At 46.8% G+C, this 18509-nt stretch overlaps 1 protein-coding gene across 1 annotated transcript; it reads left to right on the top strand.

Moving 5' to 3' along the window:
• The first annotated feature begins 1801 nt into the window (after positions 1-1801).
• Positions 1802-8845, top strand: LOC115035295 (E3 ubiquitin-protein ligase pellino homolog 1-like). Its single transcript, XM_029493066.1, has 8 exons — positions 1802-1867; positions 2198-2247; positions 5066-5222; positions 6489-6618; positions 6709-6810; positions 7252-7449; positions 7532-7720; positions 8232-8845. Exons 3-8 carry the CDS (start codon positions 5137-5139, stop codon positions 8808-8810), a joined length of 1284 nt encoding a protein of 427 aa, XP_029348926.1. The 5' UTR covers positions 1802-1867; positions 2198-2247; positions 5066-5136; the 3' UTR covers positions 8811-8845.
• The last annotated feature ends 9664 nt before the right edge of the window (positions 8846-18509 follow it).

Here is an 18509-nt window from a genome sequence, read left to right as displayed (position 1 = left end):
ACAATCCTGACCTTTTCATGACATCTCTGCATGTTTGACATTAATGATGTCCTGTTGTCCACTACACTGCATGTGTTAGAAAAGTTTAATAAAGTTAAGTTAAAAAAAGGCTTTCTTTTCTTTGAAATGTGTTCTTTACCCCCCTCACACTGCATTTAGTCGAGATGAAAACTAAAGTGAACTGAAGTGTTCCCAGCTGAGGCCTGAAACTCCGACAGTCCTTCGTGGTCAGTTGGTGCTGACAGAAGCTGCAGCCATCTTTATTTCCTGTCAGCGATTTTTTTTTTTTTTTTTTTGACATAAAAACATTTCTGTGAAATTGTGTTTCAACACACTGACACACAAGTGTGAAACAGCTTCAGACCTGCTCAGTCACCATGACTGGACAAACACTCGACAACACAACTAACAACAGTGTTGTTTCCAAAGAGGCAGACACACACCTTTAAACGTCCAGTTTATTCAGACTGCTGAAAACTACGAACTTTCCCAACTGCAGACCAGCTGAAGAGCTCCGAACTCTGAGTCTGGACCAACATGGAGGATGACGGAGGTTTCACCTCTGCAGGTCCGTCCTCGTGGAATACATCAGCATCAAGTCTGCATCATTCAATCGTTTTGTCAGTTCAACGTTTATAAAGACGACAGGATGATGAAAAACTGTCCGTCAGTTTCCCAAAGTTCAGGCCGACCCCTCATGAACCAAACAGGAACTGGAGGGAATGTGAGCAAACAGGAAATACGGAGTCCAGTCCCAGTGAAGACTCAAAACTGTCAACTCGACCAGCAGGTGAAGGGAGACGTGGCTAAATTCAGGTTGAATGAAATTCGAGGCCCCCATTGGTCAGAGGCCTGCTGTGATGTGATGAAAGGGGGCGGGGCCATCTCTCCTGCGGTCACACACTTATCCCACTTTTCCTTGCTCAGCTCTGTTTGACACAAATGTTAAAATCTAAAATTAGACAGAAACAGTCCATTCTCTCATCGTTCCCTCCCAGAAGTTTGGCCACACCCCTCACTGTTAGACTGTTCCCTTATTTGGACAAATCTTTCTTTAAACGGAGGAGGAAGATGACAACGCGTCACAGCGTCACAGTGAAGTTGACCTTTGTTACAAAAGGTCGTCAGGTCATTGTTGCAGGAAACGGTCCTAAATCCTGAAGTCTGGGTTTTAGATGAATGACAAAAAAAGAGTGTTTAGGCCTCCTCCTGCAGGACTGCACCTCCTTCTGCAGAACTACACCTCCTTCTGCAGAACTACACCTCCTTCTGCAGAACTACACCTCCTCCTGCAGAACTACACCTCCTCCTGCAGAACTACACCTCCTTCTGCAGAACTGCACCTCCTTCTGCAGGACTGCACCTCCTCCTGCAGAACTACACCTCCTCCTGCAGGACTGCACCTCCTCCTGCAGAACTGCACCTCCTCCTGCAGAACTGCACCTCCTCCTGCAGAACTACACCTCCTCCTGCAGGAGTGCACCTCCTTCTTTCAGATGCATATGTAATTGCTTTGCATATATAAAAACAAAGAGAGACAGACAGGAATACAGAGAGAAAGACAGACAGAGAGAGAGACAGCACAACCCATTTTTAAGGACATCACGATGAAACAATTGCACAAAAATGTACAATATAAATATGTAAATGACTGTTTGTGTGTGTTATACATGTCTGAATACGTTTAAAAGGTAAACAGACTAATTTCCATAAACAACAAGAACAACAAACAATAAAAGCTTTTGATAGTGTCGGTGTGTAGTTTTATTTTGAAGGCTGAGCGGAAGTGTTCTCTTTCACGGCCGCAGTTTGGTCCGGACTCAGTGTGGTTCAGTCGGTTCTCCGGTCCGGGTGTCTCCAGCCGGTGGTGAGTCTGTTGTTGTTGTTTTTATAAAGTCCAAAGAGGTGTTGACCCGGTAAACTGGGTTTTTTTGGGTCTTTAACGGGCTCCGGTGCTCCGCCAGCAGTCGGTAACATTCAGGCAGAAGTTTACAAAGTTTACAACAACAACAACACAATCTTCCTCTTTAAAGCACACCATGAATGTCGCTGTCATCTGTAGATGTAGATGACTTTTTATCAGGTCGGTTCTTGAAGTTTCTGTATGAATGAATAACTGAATCCAGAAGCTTCTTTAAAAAGTTCTGTTTGTAATCATGAAACAGCTGAGTTGTGTTTGTTTTTCCTCATAAAACAGGCTGGGACTCGTTTTTTCACCGTATTGTCCCAAACAGGACTCCAGCAGAGGTTTGATGGCTGTTCTGTCCCAGTCTGTCCTCTTCTGTCCCAGTCTGTCCTGTTCTGTCCCAGTCTGTCCTGTTCTGTCCCAGTCTGTCCCAGTCTGTCCTGTTCTGTCCCAGTCTGTCCCATTCTGTCCTGTTCTGTCCCGTTCTGTCCCGTTCTGTCCCAGTCTGTCCCAGTCTGTCCCAGTCTGTCCCGGTCTGTCCTGTTCTGTCCTGTTCTGTCCCAGCCTGTCCCGTTCTGTCCCAGTCTGTCCCGTTCTGTCCCATTCTGTCCCAGTCTGTCCCAGTCTGTCCCATTCTGTCCTGTTCTGTCCCAGTCTGTCCCGTTCTGTCCCGTTCTGTCCCAGTCTGTCCCGTTCTGTCCTGTTCTGTCCCATTCTGTCCCGTTCTGTCCTGTTCTGTCCCAGCCTGTCCTGTTCTGTCCTGTTCTGTCCCGGTCTGTCCTGTTCTGTCCTGTTCTGTCCCATTCTGTCCCGTTCTGTCCTGTTCTGTCCCAGCCTGTCCTGTTCTGTCCTGTTCTGTCCCGGTCTGTCCTGTTCTGTCCTGTTCTGTCCCAGTCTGTCCCATTCTGTCCCAGTCTGTCCCAGTCTGTCCCATTCTGTCCTATTCTGTCCCAGCCTGTCCCGTTCTGTCCCAGTCTGTCCCGTTCTGTCCCATTCTGTCCCAGTCTGTCCCAGTCTGTCCCGTTCTGTCCCGTTCTGTCCCAGTCTGTCCCGTTCTGTCCTGTTCTGTCCCAGACTGTCCTGTTCTGTCCTGTTCTGTCCCAGACTGTCCTGTTCTGTCCTGTTCTGTCCCAGTCTGTCCCGTTCTGTCCTGTTCTGTCCCAGTCTGTCCTGTTCTGTCCCAGTCTGTCCCAGTCTGTCCCAGTCTGTCCCAGCCTGTCCCGTTCTGTCCTGTTCTGTCCCAGTCTGTCCCAGCCTGTCCCGTTCTGTCCTGTTCTGTCCCGCTCTGTCTCGTTCTGTCCCGTTCTGTCCCGCTCTGTCTCGTTCTGTCCTGTTCTGTCCCAGTCTGTCCTGTTCTGTCCTGTTCTGTCCCAGTCTGTCCTGTTCTGTCCCAGTCTGTCCCGTTCTGTCCCAGTCTGTCCCATTCTGTCCTGTTCTGTCCCAGTCTGTCCCAGCCTGTCCCATTCTGTCCTGTTCTGTCCCAGTCTGTCCCAGCCTGTCCCGTTCTGTCCTGTTCTGTCCCAGTCTGTCCCAGCCTGTCCCGTTCTGTCCTGTTCTGTCCCGCTCTGTCTCGTTCTGTCCCGTTCTGTCCCGCTCTGTCTCGTTCTGTCCTGTTCTGTCCCGGTCTGTCCCGGTCTGTGGAGTCCAGCTGGCCTCTTTTGTTTGGGCCTGTCCCTGTCCCTGTCCCTGTCCCTGTCCCTGGGCCATCTGTCCCTGCAGATGCTGCTTTTGTTTCCTGTTCCAAACTTGTAATTTTGCCGTTTTTGTGGCTGTCCGTTCACATTCAGCTCAGTTTTTCCACCTTCTGTCCCAGAATCTGGACACAGTGAAGTTTTGGGGGATGAAATGAGACGCTTTCGAGGGCCGCAGCCTTCTGGTGGAGCGACTTTACTGTAGGGTCCATGTCAGAAGCATCCATTTCCATGGTGATCCATCCCGGACAAACGGAGCCACCTTCATGATTCAGGAACCCCAACCCTGACATCAGTCAGACCGGCCGTGTTCTGTTTGTTCGCTGCTTCTCGAGATAAATAATTCACAGGCTGAAATTCACCACCGCTCTGCATCGACCTGCAGGATGAAGTCATGAACCCCATTCAGCCTCCAGACGCAGACACATCCAGGTGTCTCACCGCTCAGAGTTATAGTCAGGCCTGATGACCTGAGTCACGGCGTGTGATTCACCTCGCCGTCACTGTAGTCCTCCTCCTCGTCCGTCCAGCTCTGGTGACTGTTAGTTTTTCCTTCAGAGCTGCAGGGTCACTCCACCGTCCAGAACCCAAACCTTCAGTCAGCATGAAAAATCTGCATCTGCCACCGTCATTCAGGCAAAGGTTCATCCCAGCCACATTTATCGGACAGTATGTGGCTGCCATTTTCTGCTGCAGCCTGTTGAGGTCAAAGGTCAACTTCACTCTGATGACAGAATTATCACTGTCTGCTCACAAAAAGCAGCCGACCTGCTGTTTATCATCCTCTGAGTCCACTTCAGGAACCTGCTCGTGAGGAAAGTCCGACTCCTCCAGGATGAAGGATGAAGAGTTTACGGCCTCAGCACAACATGCTCCGCTTGGAGGGACACAGAGCAGGAAGGAGGGGAGGAGTTAGGGGACTGTACAGACTGTACTGTTCATTACGAAACAGTTAAACATCTCATTATTAAATCCATAAAAACATGATATTGAAACTACTTGAGCTTTTGAAACCAGAATAAACAAAGAGCCTTCAAAGACTTCGACTTTGAGCAGAACTGAAGACGTCGATGTGTTTTTAATAAGTCTGTTGAATCGGCGTTTGTCTGAACAACCACTAACTTGCAGATTTGATGATGTTGCGTCAACTCTGGCCTTTTGAAATCAGGGCTTCTTATGAATGAATGAATGAATGAATGAATGAGTGAATGAAAAAGTTCAGCCTGGCACAAAGGATTGTAACATCAGGCGCGGCGTGCTGCGTATTGAGTCACGCCGTCACAGACGCAGATGACCTCCATTTACACCTAACAACCCCGCTCAGTGTGCTCGGCTGAATACGTGCATTGTTTGCCCCTGTCGCGCCCAGCCCCCCGCACAAAGACAGTGTGAGCGTGTTGTAGTCATGTGTGATGTGTGTGTGTAAAAGTGAAACTAGAAACTGAACCAGTTCTTGTTGTGTCTGCAGTGATGTGTCGTGGAGCTGCACCGATGGAGACACTCTGAGTCCGCACCGTCCTCGCTCTGTAGGCTGCACAGATGTTTTCACTTGGACAGGAAAACATCGCCCCCTCCCCCCCTTCCACCAAAGGACCAGTCAAATATGGAGAGCTCATTGTGCTGGGGTAAGACGAGTCATTAAGCTTTAGTGGACCAACCTGCGGGCCGTTTGATTAAAACTGGCCCAACAAATGGTTTGTTGATCTTTGAAATAGTGGAAGGATGTGATTTTATATATAGATATAAAAAAAAGTTTTAAAACAATAGCAGGAAGTTGTTGTTAGCTGTTGTGCTAAAAGCAGTGAATGAATATCTGGTTAGCAGCAGGAGCTGCAGTCAGATCTTCCACAACACCACGGACTCCGTGATCGACCTGCACAGACGTGTCGCTGCTGCCCATAAGACGCTCCGTCAGAGGAAACTTCTGGGGCAATTCACTACACAAGAGCTGTGTTGAAACTCCTCTGGGTGCTTTCAGGGGCATTTACAATCCTGAAGAATCAGTTTGTTTAAGAAGCTCCAGTTTTCTGTTTTAAAGGCGCTACAGAAGGAAGGTTGGCTCTGAAATGGCATGAACAGTCACAGCTCATTAACAGCTGTAGTTCTTCTCCGAACTAACCCTTACCTGTAGATAATACTGGATTTTGGACTTCTGGTTAGACTTTGTACCTGAACTCTGCACAGTGACAATAAAACCAACAAGCTCGTCTCACCAGTCCAGAATCAGCTGAGCTGCACGTCTAGTTTTCTTTCTTTTTTCGGATTGTTGAAAACATTTGTTATGATCATGTGTTGATCTTTCTGGAAGATGAAGGTTATTGTTCTGTGACATTGAGGAAGTAAATCCAAAGAGAAAATGGAGAACTACAGATGTGAAGTTATAGAAAGAAGTTCATATCGCAGCTTCCTCATTCATGTGTCGATGACTTTTCTCACAGCCGAACCCACCAAGGATCAGGCTCCAGGACCAACCGGCCCTCTGTCTGGGAGAGTCCGGTCATCAGGTTTCATTTTAAACAGCCAGTGAAAACAGGGGCGACTTTATCTGAAACACAGGAAGTTTGCATTATCCAGTGGAAGAATGGCTGAGCTGAGCTGAACTCCAGTGTTTATTTGACCTGTGCTCGGCTGCTGTCTGGCTCTGAAGATAACCTCCAGCTACACTCAGCTGGTTTGGATCTTCTCATTAGCTGCCAAATCCAGAAATGTTTCAAAAACGTTCAGTAAGAGACTTTTTATTCCGACATTCAGTCACATAATGAGGTGTTGGACATGAGACCTTCCTGACGGAGGCCACAGGGAAACAGTAGCTGCTTCGATCCAGGACGAGCTTTGAAATGTCACATGAAGCATGACAGCACACAAACATGGAGTTTGACTTCTGTGTTCAGGTGTAACGGCTCGCTGCCCAGCGGAGACAAGGGGAGGAGGAAGAGCCGCTTCGCTCTGTGTCGCAGAAACAAAGCCAACGGAGTGAAACCCAGCACTGTGCACACGTCCTGCACTCCTCAGGCCGCCAAGGTGAGATTCATGTGCCGTGACATCATCTGGGACTGATCAGATAGACTTTGGAGATGTGTATGTGACTGAATGATGTGTTCCTGTCCACAGGCCATCAGCAACAAGGAGCAGCACAGCATATCGTACACTCTGTCCAGGGCGCACACGGTGGTGGTGGAGTACACCTACGACGGCAGCACCGACATGTTCCAGGTCCGCCTCCTCTGATTATTAAAGAAGAACATGAGGAAACGTTCCCTTCGACTTTGACGCCAACAGTCAAGCTTTAAGCACGGTTCGGTTTGAGTCAGGAAACCGATAAGAAACCGACACACATTCAGTCTAAATATAGCTTCATTATCTCATCAGGTCATGTCAGCCTGCTGTCAGCCATCTTGGTTTCTGTCAAACCAGTTGAAAGCATATTTAAATGAGAAGGTGGAGCTTCTGCTCTGTTCTCTGTCCTGATTGGGTGATACAGACTGTCACCAAACCATCCCCTGCTTTCTGTTTTCCTCTAAATGCAGCAGCAGTCATTTAAAAAATGATCATGTTGAAACTGCAGACAAATAACCACAAGAGTTTAAAGAAGGAAAAAGTTTGCAGTTTCCTTTTTCATCTCCAGGATTTCATTTTAAACGTGTGTGTGTCCAGATCGGTCGCTCCACAGAGACTCCCATCGACTTGGTGGTGACTGACATGGTTCCTGGTGGTCAGGGTCCTGCCGACAGTCAGACTGTTCAGAGCACAATTTCACGCTTCGCCTGCCGCATCATCTGCCAAAGAGACCCGCCTTACTCTGTCCGTATCTACGCGGCGGGCTTTGACTCCTCCAAGAACATCTTCCTCGGGGTAAGACCGCCTGCCTGCCGCTCCCGTTCCCAGATGCCGCTCTTCACCTCAGGCTAACGTGGACTCTTTCACATCTTCATAGGAGAAGGCTGCCAAGTGGAGGATGCAGGACGGTCAGATGGACGGGCTGACCACCAACGGCGTCCTGGTGATGCATCCACGCCAGGGGTTCAGCCAGGACTCCAAACCGGGCCTGTGGAGGGAAATCTCAGTGTGTGGCAACGTCTTCACGCTACGAGAAACCAGATCAGCTCAGCAGAGAGGCAAGATGGTGGGTGACTCCAGAGCTTAGCAGTTAGCTCAGATCTGACAGCCTGCTGATGGTGTGTGATGCATTCAGGGGCCCGACTGTGCGCCAAATATTACTCAGAAATGAGTTTCAGACAGAGCAGGTCTGACTTTCAGTGTGAGCCGATTCTTTCATTTATTACATTTATTCTTGAAGTTTAAATTACATTTTTTAAATCACTCACGACTGTTTAGGTGTTGGTAGAAAAAGTCTGAAAAAATCCCTTCGACATTAAGAAATTTGTGAATCAACAGTTGAATGTGAGCAGCCGGACAAACTGACCTGACAAATACAAACACAGCAAATCTCCATCGTCATCGTGATCCCCGGCAGGAATACCAGCTCGGTTTCCTTCCCTTTGGAACCAGGAGCCACGGGGCCAATCCCAGGGCCCCAAAATAAGATGGCAGGCAGAAACACCAGCAGAGAGTCCGATGATTAGCCGTGTGGCCCCTGTGATCCGCCATTGTTCTCTCCCCCCTCTCTTCCTCAGGTGGCGCCGGAGTCTAACGAGCTGGTGGACGGCTCGCTCATCGACCTGTGTGGCGCCACCCTGCTGTGGCGGACAGCCGAGGGCTTGGCTCACACCCCCACCGTCAAACACCTGGAGGTGCTGCGTCAGGAGCTGAACGCCGGGCGGCCGCAGTGCCCCGTCGGCTTCAACACGCTGGCCTTCCCCAGCCTGCGTCGCAAAGACGTCCTGGACGAGAAGCAGCCCTGGGCCTACCTGCGCTGCGGCCACGTGCACGGCTACCACAGCTGGGGCGGGCGCCGCGACCCCGAGGTGGAGATGGAGTGTCCGGAGAGGGAGTGCCCCATGTGCCGGACGCGGGGCCCCTACGTGCCGCTGTGGCTGGGCTGCGAGGCGGCCTTCTACGTGGACGCAGAGCCGCCCACCCACGCCTTCGCGCCCTGCGGTCACGTCTGCTCAGAGAAGACGACGGCCTACTGGGGTCAGATCCTGCTGCCGCACGGCACCCACGCCTTCCACGCCGCCTGCCCGTTCTGCATCCAGCCGCTGAGCGCAGACGCCGGCTGCATCAGACTCATCTTCCAGAGCCCGCTGGACTAACTTCCTCTCTCAGGCCTGAACCAACAAAACGTCTTTCTACTTTAGATTTTTGTAATGAAATGAATTTAACTTAATTTTTTGGGGTGATTCTGCTGTTTCTTGTTGTTTTTGTTGGCTGCCGTCTCCTCACAGCTACACATCAACTTGCCTCAGACTTCTTATTTATTCTTTTTCCTCTTGAGTTGCGTCCTTTTGTGTCCACTCAGCTTTTACTTATGTGAAATAAACGCTGTGTGAAAAGAGATGAACTCCAAAGTGGTCTTAAAGGAATATTCCACCACAGAATGAAAATTACCTTTTGGGACTGTTTAACACTAAAATAGGCACCATTTCGTGTCCATAGACCAGATTACCATCCTGGAGCGCCACCGTGAGGCCAAAATGATCCTCTGCTGGCCAGAACCAGCATCCACTTCTGAGCAGAAGATTTTCTGAGTGAAAACAGTAAAACTCAGCTGCTCTCAGAAAGTTAGTTTGTGTGGTTGTTTTGTTCTGTGACCAGCAGGGGGCACAATGACAGCTGATACCATGCAGGTAAATGACATTAATGACCAAATAATCATTTTATCTGAAGGTTTAACATAAATGTTTCTATTTTTTAACTCATTCATTAATTCATTGTGTTTGAGATTAAAATCCAGATTTAAATACTAAATGACCTTTGACCTCTGAAGATTGGACTGCCTGCTTCTCTTCAGGTTTGGATCATTAAATTTGTTTCCAAGGCTAATTCCAGACAGCCCCGGCCCAATTGAACCTCTGCATATATCATGTATGTGTGTGTGTGTGTGTGTGTGTGTGTGTGTGTGTGTATACTCTTCGTCTGAGTTGTCGCTGTACATAAACTCTGTCATTCAGATGTGTGTGTCACTGCCATGTAGTAGCTGGTAGCTGCTGTCAGTTTGGTGTGTAAATAGCTGTAATAACTTGCTGACACCACTGAAGTGCGCTCATGTGACTGACACTGCGATTAAAGTTCATATTGTGAATGCTTGCTTCATTATCTTTATAGTTTTAGCTTTTCAAATAGTTATTATTCTCAGTGTGCACAGCCTGTTACATCATACTCGTCGTCTTATAGGCTGCACCTTTTTATATTTAAAAAACATGTACAGTACACAAATTATTAGTTATTAGTTATTCAACAATATGTGAATGAGCAGTTACATTTGTACAGTCTTATAATTACTACTGGCCCTCTGAGGACAACGTGGGCAGGTGGTCCCTGAACTACACCCTTCAGTCCAAAACAGCTGAGGTGAAAGGTCAAATTTAACCCTAACTAGAAAAGAAAAAAGCTTAAAACAGGCAGCAGTTGAACACTGAAAATCACCACAACAGACCAGATGATGAATCAAGCTTTAATTAGGCTGAACAGGCCGTCAGCTTCAGGAACATTTACACACACAGAGAACAACAAACTCCAACTGAACTCCTGACGCTGAAGTGGCTGCTCTGAAACAGGACCAAGTGAAGCTCCAGAGAAAAGACAGGACGATGACAACCATCCAGTGAATGGACAGAAAGCGCAGATTCAGTGATGACCTTTAGTTGTTGCTATGGAGACACTCATCAAACCAGCTGTAGTTTTTGACGCATTTGATGCATTTAAATTTGCCATTTTTTGGTTTATAACAACGGAAAACTTTGGAACCACTATTATGATCAGCTGCTTTGTTCACCGCTTCAATGGCTTCTTTTACCTTGGGGTGTTCAATGGGTGTGCCGTTGCCGTCCTTGTCGTACGGTTGGGAAAACACAAAAGCAAAGTGCTTCCACTTGGGGAAGTAGTGCTCAATTAATGGTACAATGCGGGCATAATGATCCACACTCATGCATCTTGCAGCACACGGGGAATAGAAAGAGTAGAAGAGCAGAAAATGGTTTTTAGCATTGTTTGTTAAGCTTTGCATGTTCTGCAAAACCCGTCGCTCAGCATGAGCAGTGTCCTTTTTGTTCTTCTGATCCTTTACCTTAAAGTCAGGCCTGGCAACAACCATGTTATCATCACTATACACTAAATTCTGAGTGAGTGCATTGTTGACCTTCCTTTCTTTTGCAAACACACCCTCAAATTTTTCCAAGTCTAGGATGTTTACAGCCAAGCTGACCTGCTTCGTAATGTGGTACCTGCCAAAGGAAACAGATGAATGAATGAAAATGCCTTCAGTGTTGTAAAAAGATAACCAGACGTTCAGAACCAACCACGAGGTTCATCACTGCAGCCGATAATCAACTATCAATAAGAAGTGTGTTTTCTTTTTGTTTGGTTACCAAACTGAGTTATTTACCTGTTCATCATGAACTGGACAATTTCTGCCAGCTTGTTTTCATTCCCAATCTTCTTTCTCCTAATCTCAGCCTGTTCTTTCTTATTCACAGCCGTGACTTCAGGAGACAGGATGGAGGTCAGCACCACCGTCATCCAGCACAGAGCGAAAACCTGCAGACAGTTCAGGTTCCAACACAAAGATGCGAACGTAAAAGTCCAAACGAAACCAGGCCGGATTTAGAGTCAAAGTCTCACAGTCACAGTCTGAACCTGAAAACAGCCGTCAGGACTTCTGGGACTTTGTGATGTCACAATGAAGCAGTGTTTTTAATCCACCCCCTACATTTATTATATTTTTATTGGATCACTCAGAAAACACTCAGCCAATCAGAAGAAAGGATCTGATGCTCTTTTCTAATTGGCTAACTGGGCTGTTGTTCCTGGACCTCCAAACAGAAATCTGAAATTTAAAACTACACTGAGATGGTTTTTAGTTCTTTAAACCACAAATATGTCTCTAATGGATCCCAACCCTTCAGAATAAAAGCCTGGAGTTGGTGAGTCTGCTGCAGACGTCCACTGAACTCCATCACATGAAGGTTTCAAGAAGGCCAGTGAATAAATAACTCACCTTCATCTTTTCTGTCTGGATGAGCTGAACACAAGAAGAAACGATTCAGTCAGTTCTTCCTCAGAGTTTGATGATGCTGCAGAGAACACAGTCAGGAAGAAGTGACTTCATTTCTTATAGAGGACAGAATCATGGACATTTATTGTAAATCAGCCAGGTGAAAATCTTTTACCTGCTTTGTTGGAGAAAGTCGTCTTTCAGATGCTGCTGACTTGGATCTGCTCTTGTTGAAGTCAGAAGGGAGTGATGTTTTTATAGAGAAGACTGGAACTTTGGCCAAACCCTCCGACACCTGATTTGGCCAAACACCAAAGAAATAATGAGGAAGAATGTGAAGCAGACATCCTGCTGATTTTACAGTCAGATCTAAAACAGACTGCAGCCTGCTGATGTCACGAAACCTCAAGTTACCTTAATTCTATTCAGAAATCTGTAGATTTTTTAATTCAACAAAACCTTTAATGCATCTGTCGAAAAAGAGGCAGCTAAAACGTTTAGACTCTATTATAATAAAAAAAAGTGTTGCATCATTACTTTCTGTGGTGTTGGACCTGCAGGCCTCTGAGTCTGAAGATAAGACGAAGACTTCCGTTTGGTGAGTGACTGGCTGATCCTCCACTGACAGCAAATCTTCCTGTTTTTACGGACTGAGAATGAGCAGTCACACTCACCTCCCTGTGCTTCTGTCTCTGTGCATTCCCCAAAACAAAGTCTGAGCCCCCAAACTGACATGAGAAGGTCTGAAAAAGGTGAGAATCTCCGTCTGCTCCTCACTCTGCATCATCAACCTGGACAGTGAAACAAACAGCTGACTTTGTGTAAATACAACGTGAAGAGACCGCCGATGGTGAAACCTCCGTCATCCTCCATGTTGGTCCAGACTCAGAGTTCGGAGCTCTTCAGCTGGTCTGCAGTTGGGAAAGTTCGTAGTTTTCAGCAGTCTGAATAAGCTGGACGTTTAAAGGTGTGTGTCTGCCTCTTTGGAAACAACACTGTTGTTAGTTGTGTTGTCGAGTGTTTGTCCAGTCATGGTGACTGAGCAGGTCTGAAGCTGTTTCACACTTGTGTGTCAGTGTGTTGAAACACAATTTCACAGAAATGTTTTTATGTCAAAAAAACAAAACAAACCACTGACAGGAAATAAAGATGACGGGCTCCCTGTCAGGACCAACTGTCCTCTGTCCACTGAGGGAGACTGAATATGAATAAATAACTCACCTTCATCTTTTCTGTCTGGATGAGCTGAACACAAGAAGAAACGATTCAGTCAGTTCTTCCTCAGAGTTTGATGATGCTGCAGAGAACACAGTCAGGAAGAAGTGACTTCATTTCTTATGGAGGACAGAATCATGGACACACCTGAGAGACTAAACCCTCCAAAATGGAGCAAGAGCAGTTAAATTAAACGTATTTCCCGTTTAGATAAACCTAGGCTGAAGTCAAGTTTAACAAAGATCTCCTCTGAGCTGATTTTACAAAGAAGTGGAGACTTAAATTTAGTCAAACAGATTCAGAAGAAGATATAAATTTCTGTGATGTGGCCTTTGTTTTATTCTAACAAATTTTTGTTGATCTTTATGAATCATCTGCAGAACTGCAGACAGACACTGACCCACAAGAATCACCTCCAAGGGAAGTCCTTTTGGTTCCTGGATGTTCCTGGAATTAAAAAAACATTAGTTTTCATGCAAATCACAGACTGAACAAATGTACTGGAGCAGCGTTTCTCTCAGAAAGACTGTGACCTTCAGCTCACCTCCACCTGATCCCTCTGCTTTCAGACACGGAGGCGTCCTACTGCACTGAAGCCTGTCAAACCAGAGGACTCCTCAGCAGGACCTGGATCTTTATCGACAGTATCCATTAAAGCCATCACAGATTAGGAAGGAGGTGCCTCACATTTAGCTGTCTGAGTGGAAACTAAAAGACTCGGATCAAACCTGTGACGTGTTTGTTATCATGGCTCCAACAGGGAGGAAACACAAAGACACCTGAGAGTGGATGCTGAGCTGAGCTTTATTTTGAAAGAGCAGACTTTGTTAAACTTTACAGTAGATACTGAATCTGTGAACACTCGTGTTCATTTACATACAATCTGTTTGTTTCAGTGAAATATCAAAGAAGCTGAAAGAGTTTGAAAACCATCCTACAGAACCCCCACCTGCCCCATCTACCCCCCCTCTGACCTCTACCCTGCCTCTGACCTCCACCCCCCCTCTGACCTCTACCCTGCCTCTTACCTCTACCCCCGCCTCTTACCTCTACCCCCGCCTCTTACCTCTACCCCCCCTCTTACCTGTACCCCCTCTCTGACCTCTACCCCCCCTCTGACCTCTACCCCCGCCTCTTACCTCTACCCCCGCCTCTTACCTCTACCCCCCCTCTTACCTGTACCCCCTCTCTTACCTCTACCCCCCCTCTTACCTGTACCCCCCCTCTTACCTGTACCCCCCCTCTGACCTCTACCCTGCCTCTGACCTCCACCCCCCCTCTGACCTCTACCCCCCCTCTGACCTCTACCCCCCCCTCTGACCTCTACCCCCGCCTCTTACCTCTACCCCCCCTCTTACCTGTACCCCCTCTCTGACCTCTACCCTGCCTCTGACCTCTACCCCCCCTCTGACCTCTACCCCCCCTCTGAGCTCCAACCCCCCTCTGACCTCTACCCTCTCTCTGAGTTCCACCCCCTCTCTGAGCTCCACCCCATATCTGAGCCCCAACCCCCCTCTGACCTCTACCCCCCCTCTGACCTCTACCCCCTCTCTGAGCTCCACCCCATATCTGAGTTCCTCCCTCTCTCTGAGCCCCACCCCCTCTCTGTGCTCCACCCCCTATCTGAGCTCCACCCCCCCTCTGTGCTCCAACCCCTACCTGAGCCCCACCCCCTATCTGTGCTCCACCCCCTATCTGAGCTCCACCCCCCCTCTGTGCTCCACCCCCTATCTGAGCTCCACCCCCTATCTGAGCCCCACCCCCTCTCTGGTTGTCTTTATAACAGTCATTTGTAACTTGATTGTCTGTAGAACAACTTGTACACCGTATCCCATTAAACCCCCAGCATCTGTAAATGTTCACTAAACCGACTCTGCCTCCAAGCTGCTCCAGGGCTGCACGTCTTTCATTCTCAGATGCCTCCTCATCACCACGAGGTTTAAATACGTTAGTAAACACTAGAGCACGATTGTCCCACTGATTAATCTGCTGTATGCTGCTAAGAATGCTCCACTGACTCTCTAGATTTGTGCAGGTTTGGGAACACGGAGAGGAAAGAACATAGAAAAGCAGTAAATCATTATTTCTCCGATTGGTAACTAAAGTGTTGAACCCCTGAAGAACTCGATACTCTGCATGCTCAGCTTTACCGTGATTGATGGCATCAGGACATTGAGTAGAAACATCAGCCCATGTTCTAACACCCCGAGGGCAACCTCTGAGACGACGGCTCCATGTTGTTGGTACAACTTGATTGGGACACTGACTCACAACATTTGGCCAATGCAGCACTGTGGCTGCCACCACGTTTCTGCTACTGTACACTCCACAATTCTGGATCGTGGTCTTCACTGCATCACCAGTGTCCGGGACTAAATTCAAATCATATGATCCAGTGGCAGGATTGAGTGGGATGCTTACAGCCATACAGTACATGGGAGATACCCTGTTAAAGGAAGCAAGCGCAGAATGTCAAACGTGACATTTGAAACTGTGTGTGAATGTGATGTAGAAATGTGAACAGTCAGTGATGAGCTAAAATGGACATCAGGCACTTTGTGTGTTTTTGGGAATCAAATGGAAGAACTGTAACATGAGCTGTGATTTCGCCTCAATGTTGTGAATTAAGAAGCAGAACGCCAAAAATTCTTAAGTGCATATGTGGTAAAATATTCTGCTGGTCTCTGGAGCTTTTGTGGGTTTTAACAATAGTCTTATCAGTTCTGTGTTCCCTTTTGCTCTGTTCTCTTTTCTGGAACTTTTATTTTGTAAGTTTACATAATTTAAGGTTTAAGGAAATTCATCGTCATTCACAACAAGTATGTGCTTCTTAAGGAACAAAATCGGTTACTCCGGTCCAGTAGAGGGTGAAATAAACAGAATATAACCATGTAGAAAATAATTCTTTACTGACTTACGTTTCTCTAGTTTCTTGGTCAATGTAGCTCGGTTTGTATCTGCCAAAGGAAACAGAGACTTCAGGATGTTGGCTCATATGACTGATGGACAGATTTTTATCTTTGATCATTAAATTAACTCACCTGTTTATGAGTTGTTGTATTATTGGTGCAAGTTGATTCTGGTCCACAGCTGAAGTCTTCCCGGTGGACAGGAACACAGCCAGTGACACCACCATCCAGGAGAGAGCAGCCATCTGAGAGTTCACAGCAGGAGGATCAGAAAAAGGTCAAATGGAAATAATGTCCAACATGTTGGAGCCTAAAGGAGCCGTCCCTGAAACAGCTCTGTTATCTGTGACAGAAGTTCTGAGGACAGGTCCAACTGAAGGTCAGTCCTCGGTTCTTCATCGTGGAAAGAGTCTGTTACTCCACCACTGATCTTCTGAGAGAAGCTCCTCTAACACCCTGACATCCTTCAGCTCACCTCTCTACCTGATCCCTTTGCTTTCAGTAGATGTTGTCCTTTGTCTCTACTTTACTTTACTTTTGTGGCTACTGACAGTAAATGTGGAAGAAATCAGTCAAGTCCTTTACTGATTTTGTTCAAATTGGGCAGCATCTAAAAAAGGCAAACAAAAAGTGAGCAAAGTTGTCAAAGCTCACCTTCTCTGCTGCTGGCAGCAGAATCTGGGATCTAAACAGGAAAAAACACATTTGTGTAAATCCAGAGAGTAAATCTGATGTATGGAGTAAAACAGTGTTGGCTTCTGCTGTCTTTAACTCAAACCTGAGTTTAAGTTCAACTGAAACCACACCGACATCATTTAAAAGAATTATGAATGAATGTACCTCTGAATTGAAATATGAATCAGTTGAAATTACAACCAGTTATTACAACAGCTATGTTGTGTGAAATTCATGTTATATTAAAGTTGTGATTTATTGTAAATCAGCCAGGTGAAAATCTTTTACCTGCTTTGTTGGAGAAAGTCGTCTTTCAGATGCTGCTGACTTGGATCTGCTCTTGTTGAAGTCAGAAGGGAGTGATGTTTTTATAGAGAAGACTGGAACTTTGGCCAAACCCTCCGACACCTGATTTGGCCAAACACCAAAGAAATAATGAGGAAGAATGCATCCTGATGTCATGAAACCTCAAGTTACCTGAATTCTATTCAGAAAATCTGTAGATTTTTTAATTCAACAAAAACTTTAATGCATCTGTTGAAAAAGAGGCAGCTAAAACGTTTAGACTCTATTATAATAAAAAAAAGTGTTGCATCATTACTTTCTGTGGTGTTGGACCTGCAGGCCTCTGAGTCTGAAGATAAGACGAAGACTTCCGTTTGGTGAGTGACTGGCTGATCCTCCACAGACAGCAAATCTTCCTGTTTTTACGGACTGAGAATGAGCAGTCACACTCACCTCCCTGTGCTTCTGTCTCTGTGCATTCCCCAAAACAAAGTCTGAGCCCCCAAACTGACATGAGAAGGTCTGAAAAAGGTGAGAATCTCCGTCTGCTCCTCACTCTGCATCATCAACCTGGACAGTGAAACAAACAGCTGACTTTGTGTAAATACAACGTGAAGAGACCGCCGATGGTGAAACCTCCGTCATCCTCCATGTTGGTCCAGACTCAGAGTTCGGAGCTCTTCAGCTGGTCTGCAGTTGGGAAAGTTCGTAGTTTTCAGCAGTCTGAATAAGCTGGACGTTTAAAGGTGTGTGTCTGCCTCTTTGGAAACTGTAGGGCAGTGACAGGGCCCAGGGGTGCTGTCACCGTGAGGTCACCAGGTCACCATGACCCATACTGGTGCGAACAGCAGGGGCCGGATTCACAAATCTTTCTTCAGAAAAAAATGAAGGCGAAATGGTATTCTTGAAAACAAAGTTTTACATTTTGTTCTTGATCTTTCTCTGAACTGTAAGACCTACGGTGAGGAGCTAAACCTCTAATGTAAGTAATCTCATCCAGCTGGGGATGAGGACTGATGGAGGATGATGTGTCCACCGGGGGCTGTTCTGGGAGGGTGGGGGATGTTGTGGGTACGTTTTTCACCACAGTTGAAAAAGTTAGAGACCCTGTTCGTTGTTTTCCAGGTTGGCACCTCAACCTCGGGTTAGGTTAGAAATCTGCACCTCCTCCTCGCCCTTCCTCATCCACCTAGTTACACTTTCAGCTCCGCCGGTCTTCTTCATCAGTAGTTTCCTCTCAGCTCCCTTCTGTTTCACCTCTGACTTGAAATCGTCTCTGAGCGGAGACAACCTCGGCCACTTTGGCCACACTCAGACTTATTTTCAGCTGTTATTCACATATTGTCTAGTTTCCCACGCAGTTATTTTTTTTTCTTACATGAATGTCCTCAATTATAACCTCAAGCTTCTGCTTTGAGACGTTTGACCATTAATTTATGATTAACCTCATTTTAAATATTTATTGGCTTGTACGATCCAACGTATTAATTCGTGAAGTATTTCAAGAAGTTCATAACTTGGAAAAATAAAGAAATTCATAAGATTTGAGACTGTTGCGTAATGTGGGATTTTGTCACAGAGACTTCCCCATCTGAAGTCTCCGGTCCCCATCTCAGATGGCCGCCCCCCCCCTCAGCCTGGTTCTGCTCGAGGTTTCTGCCTCTTAAAGGAAGTTTTTCCTGCTCATCGGGGGATCTGTTGGGTCTCTTTAAATA

This window comes from Echeneis naucrates, chromosome 1, assembly GCF_900963305.1.
Source record: "Echeneis naucrates chromosome 1, fEcheNa1.1, whole genome shotgun sequence".
NCBI classification, from domain to species: domain Eukaryota; kingdom Metazoa; phylum Chordata; class Actinopteri; order Carangiformes; family Echeneidae; genus Echeneis; species Echeneis naucrates.
This window is presented reverse-complemented; position numbering and strand designations above follow the sequence as displayed.

Bases quoted from the DNA above. Each gene is read 5' to 3' on its own strand.
- LOC115035295 (XM_029493066.1), top strand. From the start codon at position 5,137: ATGTTTTCACTTGGACAGGAAAACATCGCCCCCTCCCCCCCTTCCACC. The intron at 6,619-6,708 runs GTGAGATTCATG...TCCTGTCCACAG, and splicing joins GCACTCCTCAGGCCGCCAAG to GCCATCAGCAACAAGGAGCA. The intron at 7,721-8,231 runs GTGGGTGACTCC...TCTCTTCCTCAG, and splicing joins CTCAGCAGAGAGGCAAGATG to GTGGCGCCGGAGTCTAACGA.